Below are 15,780 nucleotides of genomic sequence, written 5' to 3' on the forward strand. Positions count from 1 at the left end.
TTCATCAGTAAGTGCCTCAAGTCATCCTCACTTTCAGCAAGCAAAGTTGTGTCGTCAGCGTATCGCAGGTTGTTAATGATTCTCCCTCCAATCTTGATGCCGTGTTCTTCTTTATATAGTCCAGCTTATCAGATTATTTGCTCAGCATACAGATTCAATAAATAATGGGGGAAGGCAACCCTGATGCACTCCCTTCTTGATTTTAAACATGAAGTTTCCCCTTGTTCTGTTTGAGTGACAGCCTCCCAGTCTATGTACAGGTTCCTTATGAGTACAATGAAATGTTCTGGAATTCCCATTCTTCTCAATGTTATTCACAGTTTGTTATGATCCACACAATCAAATGCATTTGCATAGTCAATAAAACACAAGTAAACATCTTTCTGGTATTCTCTGCTTTGAGCCAAGATCCATCTGACATCAGCAATGATATCCTTTTTTCCACATCCTCTTCTGAATCTGGCTTGCACCTCTGGAAGTTCTCTGTCAGTAAACTGCTGCAACTGTTTTTGAATTAAAAAATTAAAATCAGTAAGATTATACTTGCATGCAATATCAATTAAATTGTTTGATAATTTCCACATTCTGTGGCATCCCCTTTCTTTGCAATGGGCACAAATATGGATCTATTCCAGTCAGTTGGCCAAGTAGCTGTCTTCCAAATCTCTTGACATAACCAAGTGAGTGCCTCCAGTGGGACATCTGTTTGTTGAAATATCTCAATGGGTATTCCGTCAATTCCTGGAGCCTTGTTCTTTGGCAATTCCTTCAGTGCAGCTTCGACTTCTTCCTTCAGTACCATTGGTTCTTGATCATATGCCACCTCCTGAAATGGATGATCTACCAATTCTTTTTGGTACAGTGACTCTGTGTATTCCTTCTATCTTCTTTTGATGCTTCCTACATTATTCAATATTTTTTCCATAGAATCTTTCAATATTGCAACTTGAAGCTTAAATTTTTTCCTCAGTTCTTTCTGTTTGAGGAATGCTGACTGTGTTCTTCCTTTTTGGTTTTCTAACTCCAGGTCTTTGTACATTTCGTTATAGTAATTGGCTTTGTCTGTTGAAGCTGCTCTTTGAAATCTTCTGTTTAGCCCTTTTATCTTGTCATTTTTTCCATTTGCTTTGGCTACTCTCCACTGAAGGGCAAGCTTCAGAGTCTCTTGTCATCCATTTTGGTCTTTTCTTTTTTCTCATCTTTTTAATGACCTCTTGTTTTCTTCATGGATGATGTTCTTGATGTCATCCCACAATTCTTCTGGTTTTTGGTCATTGGTGTTCAGTGCATCAAATCTATTCTTTAGATGGTCTCTAAATTCAGCAGGGATATATTCAAGGTCATATTTTGGCTCTTGTGAACTTGTTTTAATTGTCTTCAACTTCAAGTTGAACTTGTATATGAGCAGTTGATGGTCTGATCCACAATCAGCTCCTGGCCTGGTTTTGGCTGAAGATATTGAGCTTTTCCATCACTTCTTGCCACAGATATAGTCATTCTGATTCCTGCGTATTCCATGTGGCGAAGCCCACGTGTATAGCCACCATTTGTGTTGTTGAAAAAAGGTATTTGCAATGAGTAAGTTGTTGGTCTTGCAAAATTCTGTCATGTGATCTCCAGCATTATTTCTGTCACTAAGGCCAAATTTTCCAACTACCGGTGATTCTTCTTTGTTTCCAACTTTTGCATTCCAGTCAACAGTGATAATTAACACATCTTGATTGCACGTTTCATCAATTTCAGACTGCAGAAGTTGATAAAAATCTTCATTTTCCTCATCTTTGTCTTTGGTGGTTGGTACATAAATTTGAATAATAGTTGTATTAACTGGTCTTCCTTGTAGACGTGTGGATATTATCCTATCACTGACAGCATTGTATTTCAGGACAGATCTTGAAACATCCTTTGTGATGATGAATGCCATGCCATTCCTCTTCAAATTGTCATTCCCGGCATAGTAGATCATGTGGTTGTCTGATTCAAAATGTCCAAAACCAATTCATTTCAGCTCACTAATGCCTACGATATCAGTTTGTATGCGTTCCATTTCATTTTTGACAGCTTCCAATTTTCCTAGATTGATACTTTGTACATTGCATGTTCCGATTATTAATGGATGTTTGCAGCTGTTTTTCCTTAATTTGAGTCATGTCACGTCAGCAAATGGAGGTCTCGAAAGGTTTACTTTATCCATTTCAGTAAGGTTGGTCCTACTCTGATGATTCTGCTCTTTCCCAGTCATATTTTGAAAGCCTTCCGACCTTAGAGGCTTTTCCTCCTACGCTGTATCAGACAGTGTTTCTGGGCTATTCATATAGTTGCCTAGTATTGTAACAGACAGTGTTTCTCTGCTATTCATAAGGTTTTCCCTGGCCAAATCTTTGAGAAGTGGATGGCCTCTTCCTTTTTCCTAGTATTTCTCAGTCTCCAAGCCACACTGAAACCTATGCTCCATGTGCAATCCCACTGGCATTTGAAACACCGGTGGCACAGCCTCCAGCCTCACAGCAACATGCCACCATGGTATGAGAAACTGATAGACAAGTTTGTCTCCCTTAGCTGTTCGAAACCTCTCCACCCCTCCTCTTACCCAGATCCCTGCCTCTTGCTCACTCTGTCTTGGGTGCTCTGGGTTTTCTTTCCTTTCCCCTCCGCTTTTCCTGCCACTTGACATTGGGGCCTGAGTCCCTCCCCTACCTGGATTCCTCTGTCGCTTGCTCACTCTCTCCTGGATGCCTTGTCTTTCCTTTCCTTTCCGCTCTGCTTTTCTTGTGTCAGATACAGTCTCAATAGCAGTATGTAAAAGTCCCAGTCTCTCCATATCCTTGCCAGCATTTGTTATTTTCAGTCCTGTTGAACTTTGCTACTAAGGCTGGCCAGATGGTATCTCATTGTTGTTTTGATTTGCATCTCTGTAATGGCTAATAATTGTTAATATTTCTTCATGTGTTTGTTGGCTGCCTCATATCCTCTTTGGTAAGTATCTATTCATGTCTTCTGCCCATTTTTTAATTGGATTATTTGTCTTTTTGTTGTTGAGGTGTTGGAGTGAGTTTTCTATAAATTCTAGAGATAAATCCCTTGTCAGATACATCATTGCTGAATATTTTTTCCCAATCTGTAGGTTCTCTTTTGACTGTTTTGGAGAAGTCTTTGGAAACACATAAAAATTTAATTTTTCGGAGGTCATATTCATCTATTTTATCTTCTGCTGTTTGTGCGTATTGGGTTATGCTTGATAATCTGTTTATGCCATATATTAACCAAACCAAACTCAGTGCTGTCAAGTCAATTCTGACTCATAGTGATCTCCCCCACTTGGATTTCTGAGGGAGTATCTCTATGGAAGTAGATTGCCCAATATTCCTTCCAAGAAGTGGGTGGTTTGAACTGCCAACCTTCTGGTTAGCAGTCAAATGCCTTAGGCACTATGCCATCAGAGCTCCCATGCCATATATTATGGACCCTGAAGTTGCCCCTATTTTTCCTTGAGGAACTTTATAATTTTAGGTTTCTCTGATCCGTCTGGAGTTAGTTTTTTTGTATGGCATGAGGTATATATCTTGCTTCATTTTTCTTCAAATGAATATCCAGTTTTGCTAGCACCATTTGTTAAACAGATAATCTCTTCCCCATTTAATAGATTTTGGCCCTTTGTCAAAGATCAGCTGACCATAGGTCGTCGTTTGTCAAAGACCAGCTGACCATAGGTCGATGGCTCTATTTCTGTGTTCTCAGTTCTATTCCACTGGTCTATGTTTCTGTCGTTGTACCAATACCAGGTAGTTTTGACTACTGTGGCTGTAGAATAGGTTTTGAGATCCGAGAGTGTGTGACTTCCTACTTTGTCCTTCTTCTTCAGTAGTGCTTTGCTTATCTGAGGTCTCTTTCCTTTCCATATAAAGTTAGTGATTGGTTTTCCATACCCTTAAAGAATGTTAATGGGATCTGAATTGGGATTGCAGTGAATGTATAGATTGCTTTGGGTAGAACTGACATTTTCACAATATTCAATCTTCCTATCCATGAGCTTGAGGTGTTCTTCCATTTATGTAGATCTCTTATGGTTTCTGAAGTAGTCTTTTGTAGTGTTCTTTGAACAGGTTCTTTTGTGTCCCTGGTAAGATTTATTCCCAAGTTTTTTACTTTTCTGATAGCTATTGTAAATGATATTGATTTCCTTATTTCTTTTTCAGCAATTTCTTTGCTGGTGTAGAGGAATTCAACTGATTTTTTATGTTGATCTTGTATCCTGCCATGATGCTAAATCTCTCCATTAGTTCCAGTAGTTTTTTTTTTACTGAGTCTCTTGGGTTTTCTATGTATAGGCTCATACCATCAGCAAATAAGGATAGTTTTACTTCTTACTTACCAATTTGGGGAGCTCTAGTGCCTAAGGCATTTGACTGCTAACCGGAAGTCTGGCGGTTCAAACCCAGCAGCCACTCCTTGGAAGAAAGACTGGTCAATCTATTTCTGTAGAGATACCACGTTCGAAACCCAAGAAGGGGTTGCTGTGAGTCAGAAATGACTCTCAATGGCAGTGAGTTTGGATTTTTATTTTTATTTTTATTTTACCAATTTGGATGCTTTTGATTTCCCTTTCTTGCATTATTGCCCTGGCTAGGACTTCCAGTGTTGAATAAAAGTAGTGATAGATGGTATCCTTGTCTGGTTCCTTAATAATTAGGTTTTGAGGAAAAATTTTAAATAAATCAAGAAATGCTTAATGGGAGACAAACTTGTTGGTCAGTTTGTCTTACTGTGGTGGCTTGGTGGCTTGCGTGTTGCTGTGAGGCTGGAGGCTATACCACTGGTATTTCAAATGCCAGCAGGGTTACCCATGGTGGACAGGCTTCACCAGAGCCTCCAGACTAAGACTTGGAAGAAGGAAGAGTTCATCCACTTCTCAAAGAATTGGACAGTGAAAACTTTATCAATAGCAGTGAAACACTATCTGCTATATTATTGGAAAACTTTATGAATAGCCCTGAAACACTGTGCCATATAGTGCTGGAAAATGAGCTCCTCAGGTCAGAAGGCACTCAAAATAGGACTGGGGAAGAGCTGCCTCCTCAGAGTAGAGCTGACCTTAAGGATGTGGAAAGAATAAAGCTTTCAGGACCTTCATTTGCTAATGCAGCATGTCTGAAGATGAGTAGAAACAGCTGGAAATATCCATTAGCTTTTGGAAACATTCCATCAGAACATGGAATGTGTGAAGTATGAATCTAGAAAAATTGGAAGTTGTCAAAAATGAAATGGAATGTGTAAAGATTGATATCCTAGGCATTGGTGAGCTGAAATGGACTGGTTTTGGCCATTTTGAATCAGACAATCATATGACCTACTATTCCAGGAATGACAAATTGAAGAGAAATGGTGAGGCATTCATCATCACAAAGAATGTATCAAAATCTATCCTGAAGTACAGTGCTGTCAGTGATAGGATAATATCTATATACTTATAAGGAACACCAGTTAATACTACTGTTATTCAAATTTATGCACCAACCATCAAAGCCAAAGATAAGGAAATTAAAGATTTTTACCAGCTTTTTGCAGTCTGAAATTTACTGAACATGGACTCAAGATGTGTTGATTATCACTGGTAATTGGAATGCAAAAGTTGGAAACAAAGAAGAATCACTGGTAGTTGGAAATTATGGCCTTGGTGATAGAAATAATGCTGGAGATCTCATGATAGAATTTTGTAAGACCAATGACTTACTCATTGCAAATACCTTTTTTCAACAACACAAATGGTGGCTATACACATGGACTTTGCCAGATAGAGTACACAGGAATCACATGACTATATCCGTGGAAAGAGGCAATGGAGAAGTTCAGTATCCTTAGCCAGAAGAAGGCCAGGAGCTGATTGTGTAAGAGATCATCAACTGCTCATATGCAAGTTCAAGTTGAAGTTGAATTAAAACAAGTCCATGAGAGCCAAAATATGACTTTGATTATATTCCTTCTGAATTTAGAGACATCAAAGAATAGATTTGATGCATTGAACACCAGTGGCTGAAAACCAGAGAAATTGTGGGATGACATCACGAACATCATCCTTGAGGAAAGCAAAAGGTCATTAAAAAGACAGGAAAGGAAGAAAAGACCAAAATGGGTGTTAGAAGAGACTCTGAAACTTGCCCTTGAATGGAGATGCGCTAAAGCAAATGGAAGAAATGACAAGATAAAAGAGCTATACAGAAGATTTCAAAGAGCAGCTTGAGCAGACAAAGCCAATTACTATAATGAAATGTGCAAAGACCTGGAGTTAGAAACCAAAAGGGAAGAAAGAACACAGTTGGCATTTCTCAAACTGAAAGAACTGAGGAAATATTTAAGCTTTGAGTTGTAATACTGAAAGATTGTATGAGCAATATATTGAATGATGCAGAAAGCATCAGGGAGCTCTGATAGCATAGTGCCTAAAGCACTTCACTGGTAACCAGAAGGCTGGCAGTTCAAACTCACAGCCACTCCTCAGAAGGAAGGTTGGGCAGTCTTACTTCTGTAGTGATACTGCCTCAGAAACCCAAGGAGGGGTCACCATGAGTTGGGTCTGACTCGACAGCACATAACAACAACAACAAGAAGCATCAAAAGAAGATGGAAGGAATACACAAAGTCACCATACCAAAAAGATCTGGTAGCTCTTCATCCATTTCAGGAAGTGGCATATGATCAAGAACCAGTGGTACTGAAGGAAGAAGTTGAAGCTGCACTGAAGGAATTGCTGAAGAACAGGGCTCCAGGAATTGACGGAATACCCATTGAAATATTTCAACAAATGGATGCCCCAATGGAGGCACTCACTTGGTTATGCCAAGATATTTGAAAGATAGGTACCTAGCCAACTGACTAGAAGAGATCCATATTTGTCCCCGTTCCAAAGAAAGGTAAACCCACAGAATGTGGAAATTATTGAACAGTGTCATTGATACCACACTCAAGTAAAATATTCAAATCAAAAATAAATCCAAACTCACTGCCCTTGAGTCATTTCTGACCCATAGCAACCCCTCCTTGGGTTTCCGAGGTGGTATCTCTACGGAAGTAGATTGCCCAATCTTTCTTCCAAGGGGTGGCTGGTGGGTTTGAACCGCCAACCTTCTGGTTAGCCGTCAAATGTCTTAGGTAAGTAAAATCTTACTGAAGATAATTCATAAATGATTGTAGCAGTGTATTGACAGAGAACTTCCAGAAATGTAAGCTGCATTCAGAAGTGGATGTGGAGCTAGGGATATCATAGCTGATGTCAGATGGATCTTGGCTGAAAGCAAAGAATACCAGAAAGACGTTTACTTGTGTTTCATTGACTATGCAAAGGCATTCGACTGTGTGGATCATAATAAGTTACGGATAACATTGAGAAGAATAAGAATTCCCAGAACATTTAATTGTACTCATGAGGAACCTGTACATAGACCAGGAGGCTGTTGTTAGAACAGAGCAAGGGGATACTGCATGGTTTAAAATCACAAAGGGAGTGCATCAGGGTTGTATTCTTTACCATACCTATTCAATATGTATGTTGTTGTTGTTGTTGTTTGTATGGTAAGCCAGTAATCCAAGAAACTGGACTATATGAAGAAGACTGTGGCATCAGGATTGGAGGAAGGCTCACTAACAATCTGAGATACACAGGCAACACAACTTTGCTTGCTGAAAGTGAGAATGATTTGAAGCATTTACTGATGAAGATTAAAGACTACAGTCTGCAGTATGGATTACATCTCAATATAAAGAAAACAAAATCCTCACAGCTGGACCAATAAGCAGCATCATGATAAATGGAGGAAAGATTGAAGTTGTCAAAGACTTCATATTGCTTGGTTTTACAATCAATGCCAATGGAAGCAGCAGTCACGATATCAAAAGACGTATTGCATTGGGCAAATCGGCTGCAAAAGACCCCTTTCAAGTGTGGAAGAGCAAAGATACCTCCTTGAAGACTAAGATGTGCCTAACCCAAGCCATGGTACTTTCAGTCACCTCATACACATATGACAGCTGGACAGTGAATAAGGAAGACTGAAAAAGAGTCGATGCTTTTGGGTTGTATGTTGGTGAAGAATGCTGAAGGTACCATGGACTGCTAAAAGAACTAACTAACTTCTTCCAGGACAGCCTGGAAGAAGTGTAACCGGAATGCTCCTTGGAAGCGAGAATGGCCAGATTTTGTCTCACTTACTTTGGTTATGTTGTCAGAATGGACCATTCTCTGGAGAAGGCTGTCATGCTTGGTAAAGTGAAGGGTCAACAGAAAATGGGAAGGCCTCAACAAGATGGAGGCACAGTGGCTGCAGTGATGGGCTTGAGTATAGTAGGGATCATGAGGCTGGCACAGAACCGGGCAGTGTTTCGTTCTGTTGTACATAAGGTCGCTATGAGCTGGAGACAACTCGATGGCATATAACAAGAAGAAATGCTTATAAGCTTTAAAAACAAAGTTTGTTTCAGATCTTTACATTTATAAAGATTCAGAAAACAGTAATCCTTAGTGTTGCTTTTTGATTACTTGGGTTTAAGACTCATAAAAAGAAACTCTGCCTCTTTGGGGAAGAATCTTGATTTAAATGGGAATTGAATGATAATATTTTACTTAATGTGCATGTTATATAGTGAGAATTGGAGTTCATATTTTGGGTATGTTACTTTGTGATTATGCTATTGACATGATGCAAAAATATACATTTTTTTTACTGGTATTTGTTGATGAATAATGAAATTATGACTTTACTATATGGCAAAATTGCACTGTAACTTTTCTCAAATTTATTCTATTCTAAGCAGATTTGGCCATTGAAAGATACAGTTTTAATGGGAGTAAGAATACCAATAATCTCTCACAATCAGATATAGTAAAATAGTCGAATTGACCAAAATGGCATTTGTTCCTAATTTAATTTTTTAGCAATAATTTTTCTCACCAGAAGTTTATTGAAAAGTATATGAGTAAAAATAATCTTGTTATTTATCTTTGTAAATTATTTGATTTTATTTCTTTTTTTTGTGTTTGTATATGTGTGTATTGTTGAAAGAAAAAGTGATACGTTCGTTTTCATAGCTATTGAAATGTTAACTTACTGGCTTGAGGATTAATTTAGCCTTCATTTACCAGTTAAATCAATTCAGAATATGATATCAAAATGAAAATATGAAATTAAGGCCATGTAATAACAAGTTTATATTGTGGATAGAAATAGAAAGAATAATATATACTTTTTTTTTTTTTTAATTAAACAACAAAAAATTTCTGAAAATGTTTTTCTAGACTGCAGAAATGACGAAGGTAGATGAAGAAGAAGTGAAGTTTCCAGGAACCAACTTTGATGAAGTAATTGATGTTATACAGGTAACAAGCTGAGAAACCATGAGAGATGATTTTTCCATTACTACTTTTCCATGTGGGAGCTCTGGTAGCATAGTGGCTAAGACACTTGCCTGCTAACCAGATGGCTGGTGGTTCAAACCCACCAGCCACTCCTCGGAAGGAAGGTTGGGCAATCCTACTTCCGTAGTGATACTGCCTCGGAAACCCAAGGAGGGGTCGCTGTGAGTCGGGTTTGACTCGACGGCACATAACAACAACAACAACAACAACTTTTCCATGTGCTTGAATATCTTTTAACTATCAGTATTACACTAAAGTGTTCTGAGAAACAGCTTCTTACTTACTTTTGAGTTAAATATACTTTTATTTTTAAAAACTATAAGGTTGTTACTCTTATAACACAGTGCTGTCTTCATGTACATCACCTATCTGCTGCCATTAAACTTAATGATTGTTAGCTTTTTCCCATCTAGGCTGTGTCTCTTGTACATCCTGCTTCATTGCCTTGTCTGTTTCCTTTAGCTTCCCTCTCTCCAGTCTATCTTTTCTTCATTCTATTACATTTATCTCTTTTGATTTAGGATTAGTGGAGAGGTTGATCTGCTATGATTCCTTTGCACTGAGGAAAAAATATCTGGGAGGCCTAAAACCAAGGCTTTAGGTTATAGGGTGGTAGTTATAGCAGAAAGAGTTATAAAAATGATAGCAATAGTAAAATAGAAAGAGGGAAAATATAGGAGAAAGTGGAAAATAAAGAATGGAAAAAAGATCATACAACAGACTTGAATGAAGACATTTGTTCAGCGCTTTCAGAGCTAAGACCAGTTTTGTTAATCGTAAAATGAAACCTTATTTTAGAGTATGAAAAAATTTGCAATATATTAATATTATTTGACAACAAATATCTGTTTCATATGAGCTCTACGTAAGCAAGAATCTTTCATCTTTATATTTCTAATACCTAGTGCAGAAAAGAAGGAGCTCTGGTAGCGTAGTGCCTAAGGCACTTGACTGCTAACCGGAAGACTAGCGTTTCACACCCACCAACCTCTCTGTGGAAGGAAATCTGAGCAGTCTACTTCTGTAAAGATTTACTGCCTTGGAAACCCAAAGGGGGTTGCTCTGAGTCGGAATTGACTCGATGGCAGTGAGTTTATTTTTTAGTTTGAGTGCAGAAACCATGTGGGGGCAGCATCCTCTAATTTCCTCTAACTTCATGAGGGGGAGACAGAATAACCATCAGCAGCTCCACGCTGATTTTTATAAGGCCAGACATGCCATTACTCTCCAGTCTTTTTAGTTCTGACATCAGCCCAAGCACAGACCCTCCAACAGCATTCACTGTTTCTCTGCTGAGTTTGGTAATTCATTGCAGTGGCCACACAGAACTCACAGAAAGTACTGATAATTATAGGATTTATTGTTGTTGTTGTTGTTATATGCCGTTGAGTCAGCCCCGACTCATAGTGACCTCTCCTTGGGTTTCCGAGGCAGTATCACTACGGAAGTAGGATTGCCCAACCTTCCTTCCGAGGAATGGGAAGTAATAGTTCAGGTTCAGGAATGCTCGGGATATAATTCTTCAATCAAGACAGCCTCCCTTCTGCTACACCTACAGGCACACCTCTTTGGCCCTTGGCCTCTAGGCCTGGCCTCTGTCCTGCTTGGGCAAGTGTTGCCATCGTGGTTAAAGTGCTCAGCTGCTAACCAGAAGGTCAGCAGTTCAAACTGCCCCACAGGAGAAAGACGTGATAGTCTACTTCTTTAAAGATTTACAGCCTTGGAAACCCTATAGGGCAATTCCACTCTGTCCAAAAGGGTTGTTATGAGTCAGAATTGACTTGATGGTGGTGAGTTTTGTTTTGTTTTGTTTTTGTTTTTAATTTGAGGGCAAGTGTTCTTACCCTGATTCAGCCATTTTATTAGCTGTGTGACTTCATTTATAGATGAGATAAAATTACTGAGTCATATTTTTTAGAGTCCTAACATTTTTAATATATACACTGAAATATTTATAGATAAATTATATGATATATGTGATTTGCTTCAAGATAATACCAGAAAAAAATAAACTCACTGTCGTGGAGTCGACCCAACTCATAGCAACCCAGTGGTATCACTACAGAAATAGATTGCTCCATCTTCCTTCCAAGGAATGGCTGGTGAGTTTGAACCACCAGCCTTCTGGTTAGCAGTCAGATGCCTTAGGCACTACACCACCAGAGCTCTCAGTAAGAGGAAATTGGGTGAAGGTATAGATGAAGTGAGGTTGGCCATGAGTTGGTAATTGTTGGGACTGAGCAGCAGTTAAATGAGAACTCATGTTACTTATATGTAATGGATAAATAATAAATAAGTGGCACTATTTTGTCTGTTTTTAAAATGTCTGACATTTTCCATAATAAAAGGTTAAAAATTCCTGAAACAAGTTTTTTGATCATGATATGGTAGTATAAATAATATATAAAAAGACCTAACTGAATATTTAAATGTAAAGTATAGTTTCTGCTAGAGAAAGCAGTACTGTTTAGAAACATCAGTCTTTTTATGATAAAAAATGAAGTTCGTATGTTCTTCAAGGGAAATGTTAATGTTTTACATAAGTATAATTGAGTTTTCTAAATTATTTTATGACTGTTTTAAATAATAATGTACTTTAAAGAGACAAAATAATGGTGTAATTCAAGTTTCATCTCTTCAATGTGATTTGCATGACTAATGTATATGTTATAAACAATGTGATATACTACCTAATAAGAAAAGCTGTTGTTTAATTTAAATTTACCTACCTAAGTGCTGGGAGCTCTGGTAGCATAGTGCCTAAGGCACTTGACTGCTAACCAGAAGGCTGGCGGTTCAAACCCACCAGCCACTCCTCAGAAGGAAGATGGGGCAATCTACTTCCATAGTGATACTGCCTCAGAAACCCAAGGAGGGGTCGCTATGAGTTGGATCCGACTCGATGGCATATAACAACAACAGCAATGACAAGTGCTGTGCCTATAGTTGGCACTCAAAAAAAAATTGTTAAATAAATGCAGGAATTTAATAAGTTTGTTTTTATTATTAATAATAGGTTTGTTTTCATTGTTACTAGGAAGAAGAACAATGTGATGAAATTCCAGAGTGCTCTGAACCAATTCTGGAGTTTAACAGAAGTGTTAAAGTTGCTCCTACAAAATATAATGGTCCTCCGTTTCCACCAATTGCTTCTGATTTTCAGCCCACTGCTCATATTCTTGACAAAGTAATTGAGAGAAAAGAAACAGTGGAAAATAGCTTAATTCAGTGGTGAGTTTACAATGATGTTAGTGTGAACAGATGTGAAGTAGCAAATATAAATGAAAGTAGTATTAAACTGAAAGCATTAAATTTGTTTATTAAACTTTTCCTTTGCTATGGAGCTCTGGTGGCATAGTGCCTAAGGCACTTGACTGCTAACCAGAAGGCTGGCAGTTCAAACCCACCAGCCACTCCTTGGAAGGAAGATGGAGCAATCTACTTCTGTAGTGATACTGCCTCCGAAACCCAAGGAGGGGTTGCTATGAGTCGGGTCCAACTCAGTGGCAAATAACAACAACAACATGGTCACTGGAAACTATTTGATGTAGTGTTTGAGGGTTTAATTAATTGTTGGAGGTGTTCCTTCTGTCATAGAATATTTGCACTTAGGCTGTTTACTGTGGCAACAGAGACTGTTGTTAAGTGGCATTGGCCTTAAAAATAAGCTTGTCCTTTAACTCAGTCTCTTCTAGAAATTTTTCTTAAGAAATAATTACAGTTCTATTACTAGGCCACAGAATACCAAAAAGTTCCTTGTTGTAGAGTACTTACTACAAACAAGGTACTCTTCTAGGTTTGTTGTTGTTGTTGTTGATGTTTGCCGTCGAGTCGGCCCCGACTCATAGCGACCCCTCCTTGGGTTTCCAAGGCAGTATCACTATGGAAGTAGGATTGCCCAAATTATGAGTGTTATTATTGCCCCATTTTTACATATGAGAAACCTGAAGGAAGTTATAGAATTAATCATACAACAGAATATTAGCAATTATCAAAATTAGGTTAGAAGTATATTTAATGATACTGAAAGATGGTAATATATCAGTACGTGAACAAAGCAGGATATTAACAGTGTAACCCCATCTTAAGGTCCCTGTGTGACATAGAAGGAGCTCTGGTGGCAAAATGGTTAAAGCATTGGTCTGCTAACCAAAAGGTCAGTGGTTCGAAATCACCAGTTGCTCCATGGGAGAAAGATGAGGTAGTCTACTTCCATAAGATTTACAGCCATGGAAGCCTTATAGGACAGTTCTCTGTTCCATAGGGTTGCTATGAGTTAAAATTGACTTGAGGACTACGGATTTGGTTTGGTGTGGTTCTAAAGAAATGTATTAGAAGAAATCTTCTATTGTATTACAGGTAAATCCTATCATTTCTGAAAATGACTTTGGGAATACATTTTTCTTCCCTTTTTAAGAGGAAGAGTACCTGCTATCACAGCCTCTATATTTATTTTCTTGAAAACAGGCTATTAGACTTCGTTTCTAGCTCAGATCTTACATGTGTGCTCACAGAATGGGGAGTCACACATTTTATTTAGGTACATGATATACTAGGTACTCATTGGCCTAGACTTCATTTTGAATTTAGGAATTCTGTTAAACTTTCAGTTAGACCAATCTGAGAATTTTAATTTGATTTCAAATTTGATTCTATTCATGTAGTTTATCTTGCTGGCAGATACATGTTATTTTTTTCTTCTTTCCATTTTCAAATTTCACAGTGACTGCTTTTACATGTGGGTAAACATTATTTTTAAGGGGAGTATGTCTAACATTTATACATTTCAATCAAAAACCTTTAACTTTTGTTCCCCAGGGTAGAACAAGAAATAATGTCAAGGGTTATCTCTGGGCGCCTCCCAATCCAGCAACAGATCACACCAAATGCCAGTGTTTCAGTCAGTGAGGAAAGTGAACCACCGATCCCTGACATTAGTAAGTGAAATGGAGTCCTTTAACTCTTCATGTTATTAAAAAACAAAACCTTACAGATTTATGTATTTTAGAGGTTAAATAAGCCCTGGGGTAACAAAAGATAAGCTCTTACCTTCAGTGATAACTTGCTAGTACTTCTCTGCAGTGCAGCTCTCCTTCTCCCTCTTACTTCATACTTCATCTTTCAGACTATTCCCCAACCCTCCATTCTTCCCACCCCAAATCTTTGTATTATTTTCCATAGCATTTTATATAAATCTTTATTATAATAATTATCAGATTATGTTACGATTGGTTTACATATCTCCCTCACTCACTAAACTATGAATTACTCAGGATTAAGGATATTTCACTTTTAGAATCTAGCCCTTGATTGACACCAGATAAGGGTTTAAATACTCATTGAATGGATAAATAAGCCTCTTTCTTTATGGAGCTGCCCTTTTCTCCTGCTTTTCCTCTTCAATCTTTTTTAAGATATAACTTACTTGCAATAAAATTCACCAATTTTAAATGTAAGTTTGATAAGTTTTGACAAATGCATATAGCTGTATACTATACAATCATGATATAGGAAAACGTTTCTATCGTCCCAAAAAGTTTCCCCATGTCACTATGCAGTCAATTCATACCATCTTTCTATCACTTTACTGTCATTTCATGGAGTATGTCATCTTTTATGTTTGACTTCTTATATTTAGCATAATGCTTTTGGTATACAATTATGTATGGTTATACTGTATTATATGTCTATACTGTAACTTGTTTATCTGGTTGATGGATATTTCTGTTCTTCTAGATTTTGACTGTTATGAATAAAGCTGCTAAAATATTTCCAAACGAATCTTTATGTAGACACATCTTTTAATTTCTCATGGTCTTATGATAAATATATGTTTAACTTTATAAAAATCTGCCAAATTATTTTCCAAAGTATGTGTGTTTCCCTTTGTTTTGCCCATGTCTGAATAGGCATGGACTTTTGGACTTTATCACAGAAATGTTCTGATTTTTGGTCATGTCAACACAATGAATACAGAAGTTATAAAGGAAATGTATTAACATATATTGTTGAATATAAATTTGGGATTGTGATAGTCTTTGCTGTGATAACTCCAGAGTGAATTGCTCTTACATCTACCTCAATAAGTTATACCAAGACACCTGTATTCACTTTGTAAGGAGTTCTGGGTATTGCTGCTATAGATGTACTATAAGTACATCCTCCTTAAGAGGAGGACTCTTTGGAAAGGTCATATATCCATCAGATTGTTAGATCATTTTCCACACACAGCTTTAGAAATATTGCCATGTAAGTCTAGTGAGATCTCTTAAGGAAGTTGTAGTGAGTTTTGTATATGTTCACAGAATTGAAAGTACAGCCCATTTAGAAAATTAATATACCTCTAAAATTGATTACAAGTACCTAAACTGCTA

At 37.7% G+C, this 15,780-nt stretch overlaps 1 protein-coding gene across 1 annotated transcript in view; it reads left to right on the top strand.

Annotated features, from left to right (window-relative positions):
• Positions 1 to 15,780, top strand: part of KIAA0586 (KIAA0586 ortholog) — a 151,040-nt gene that overhangs the window by 37,536 nt on the left and 97,724 nt on the right. The window contains exons 16-18 of the mRNA XM_042782432.1: positions 9,287 to 9,367; positions 12,444 to 12,637; positions 14,225 to 14,343. Coding sequence (XP_042638366.1) covers positions 9,287 to 9,367; positions 12,444 to 12,637; positions 14,225 to 14,343 — 394 coding nt within the window. The remainder of the gene's footprint in view (positions 1 to 9,286; positions 9,368 to 12,443; positions 12,638 to 14,224; positions 14,344 to 15,780) is intronic.

This window comes from Orycteropus afer, unplaced genomic scaffold, assembly GCF_000298275.1.
Source record: "Orycteropus afer afer isolate SDZICR_OR568_19922 unplaced genomic scaffold, OryAfe1.0 scaffold00314, whole genome shotgun sequence".
NCBI lineage: Eukaryota > Metazoa > Chordata > Mammalia > Tubulidentata > Orycteropodidae > Orycteropus > Orycteropus afer.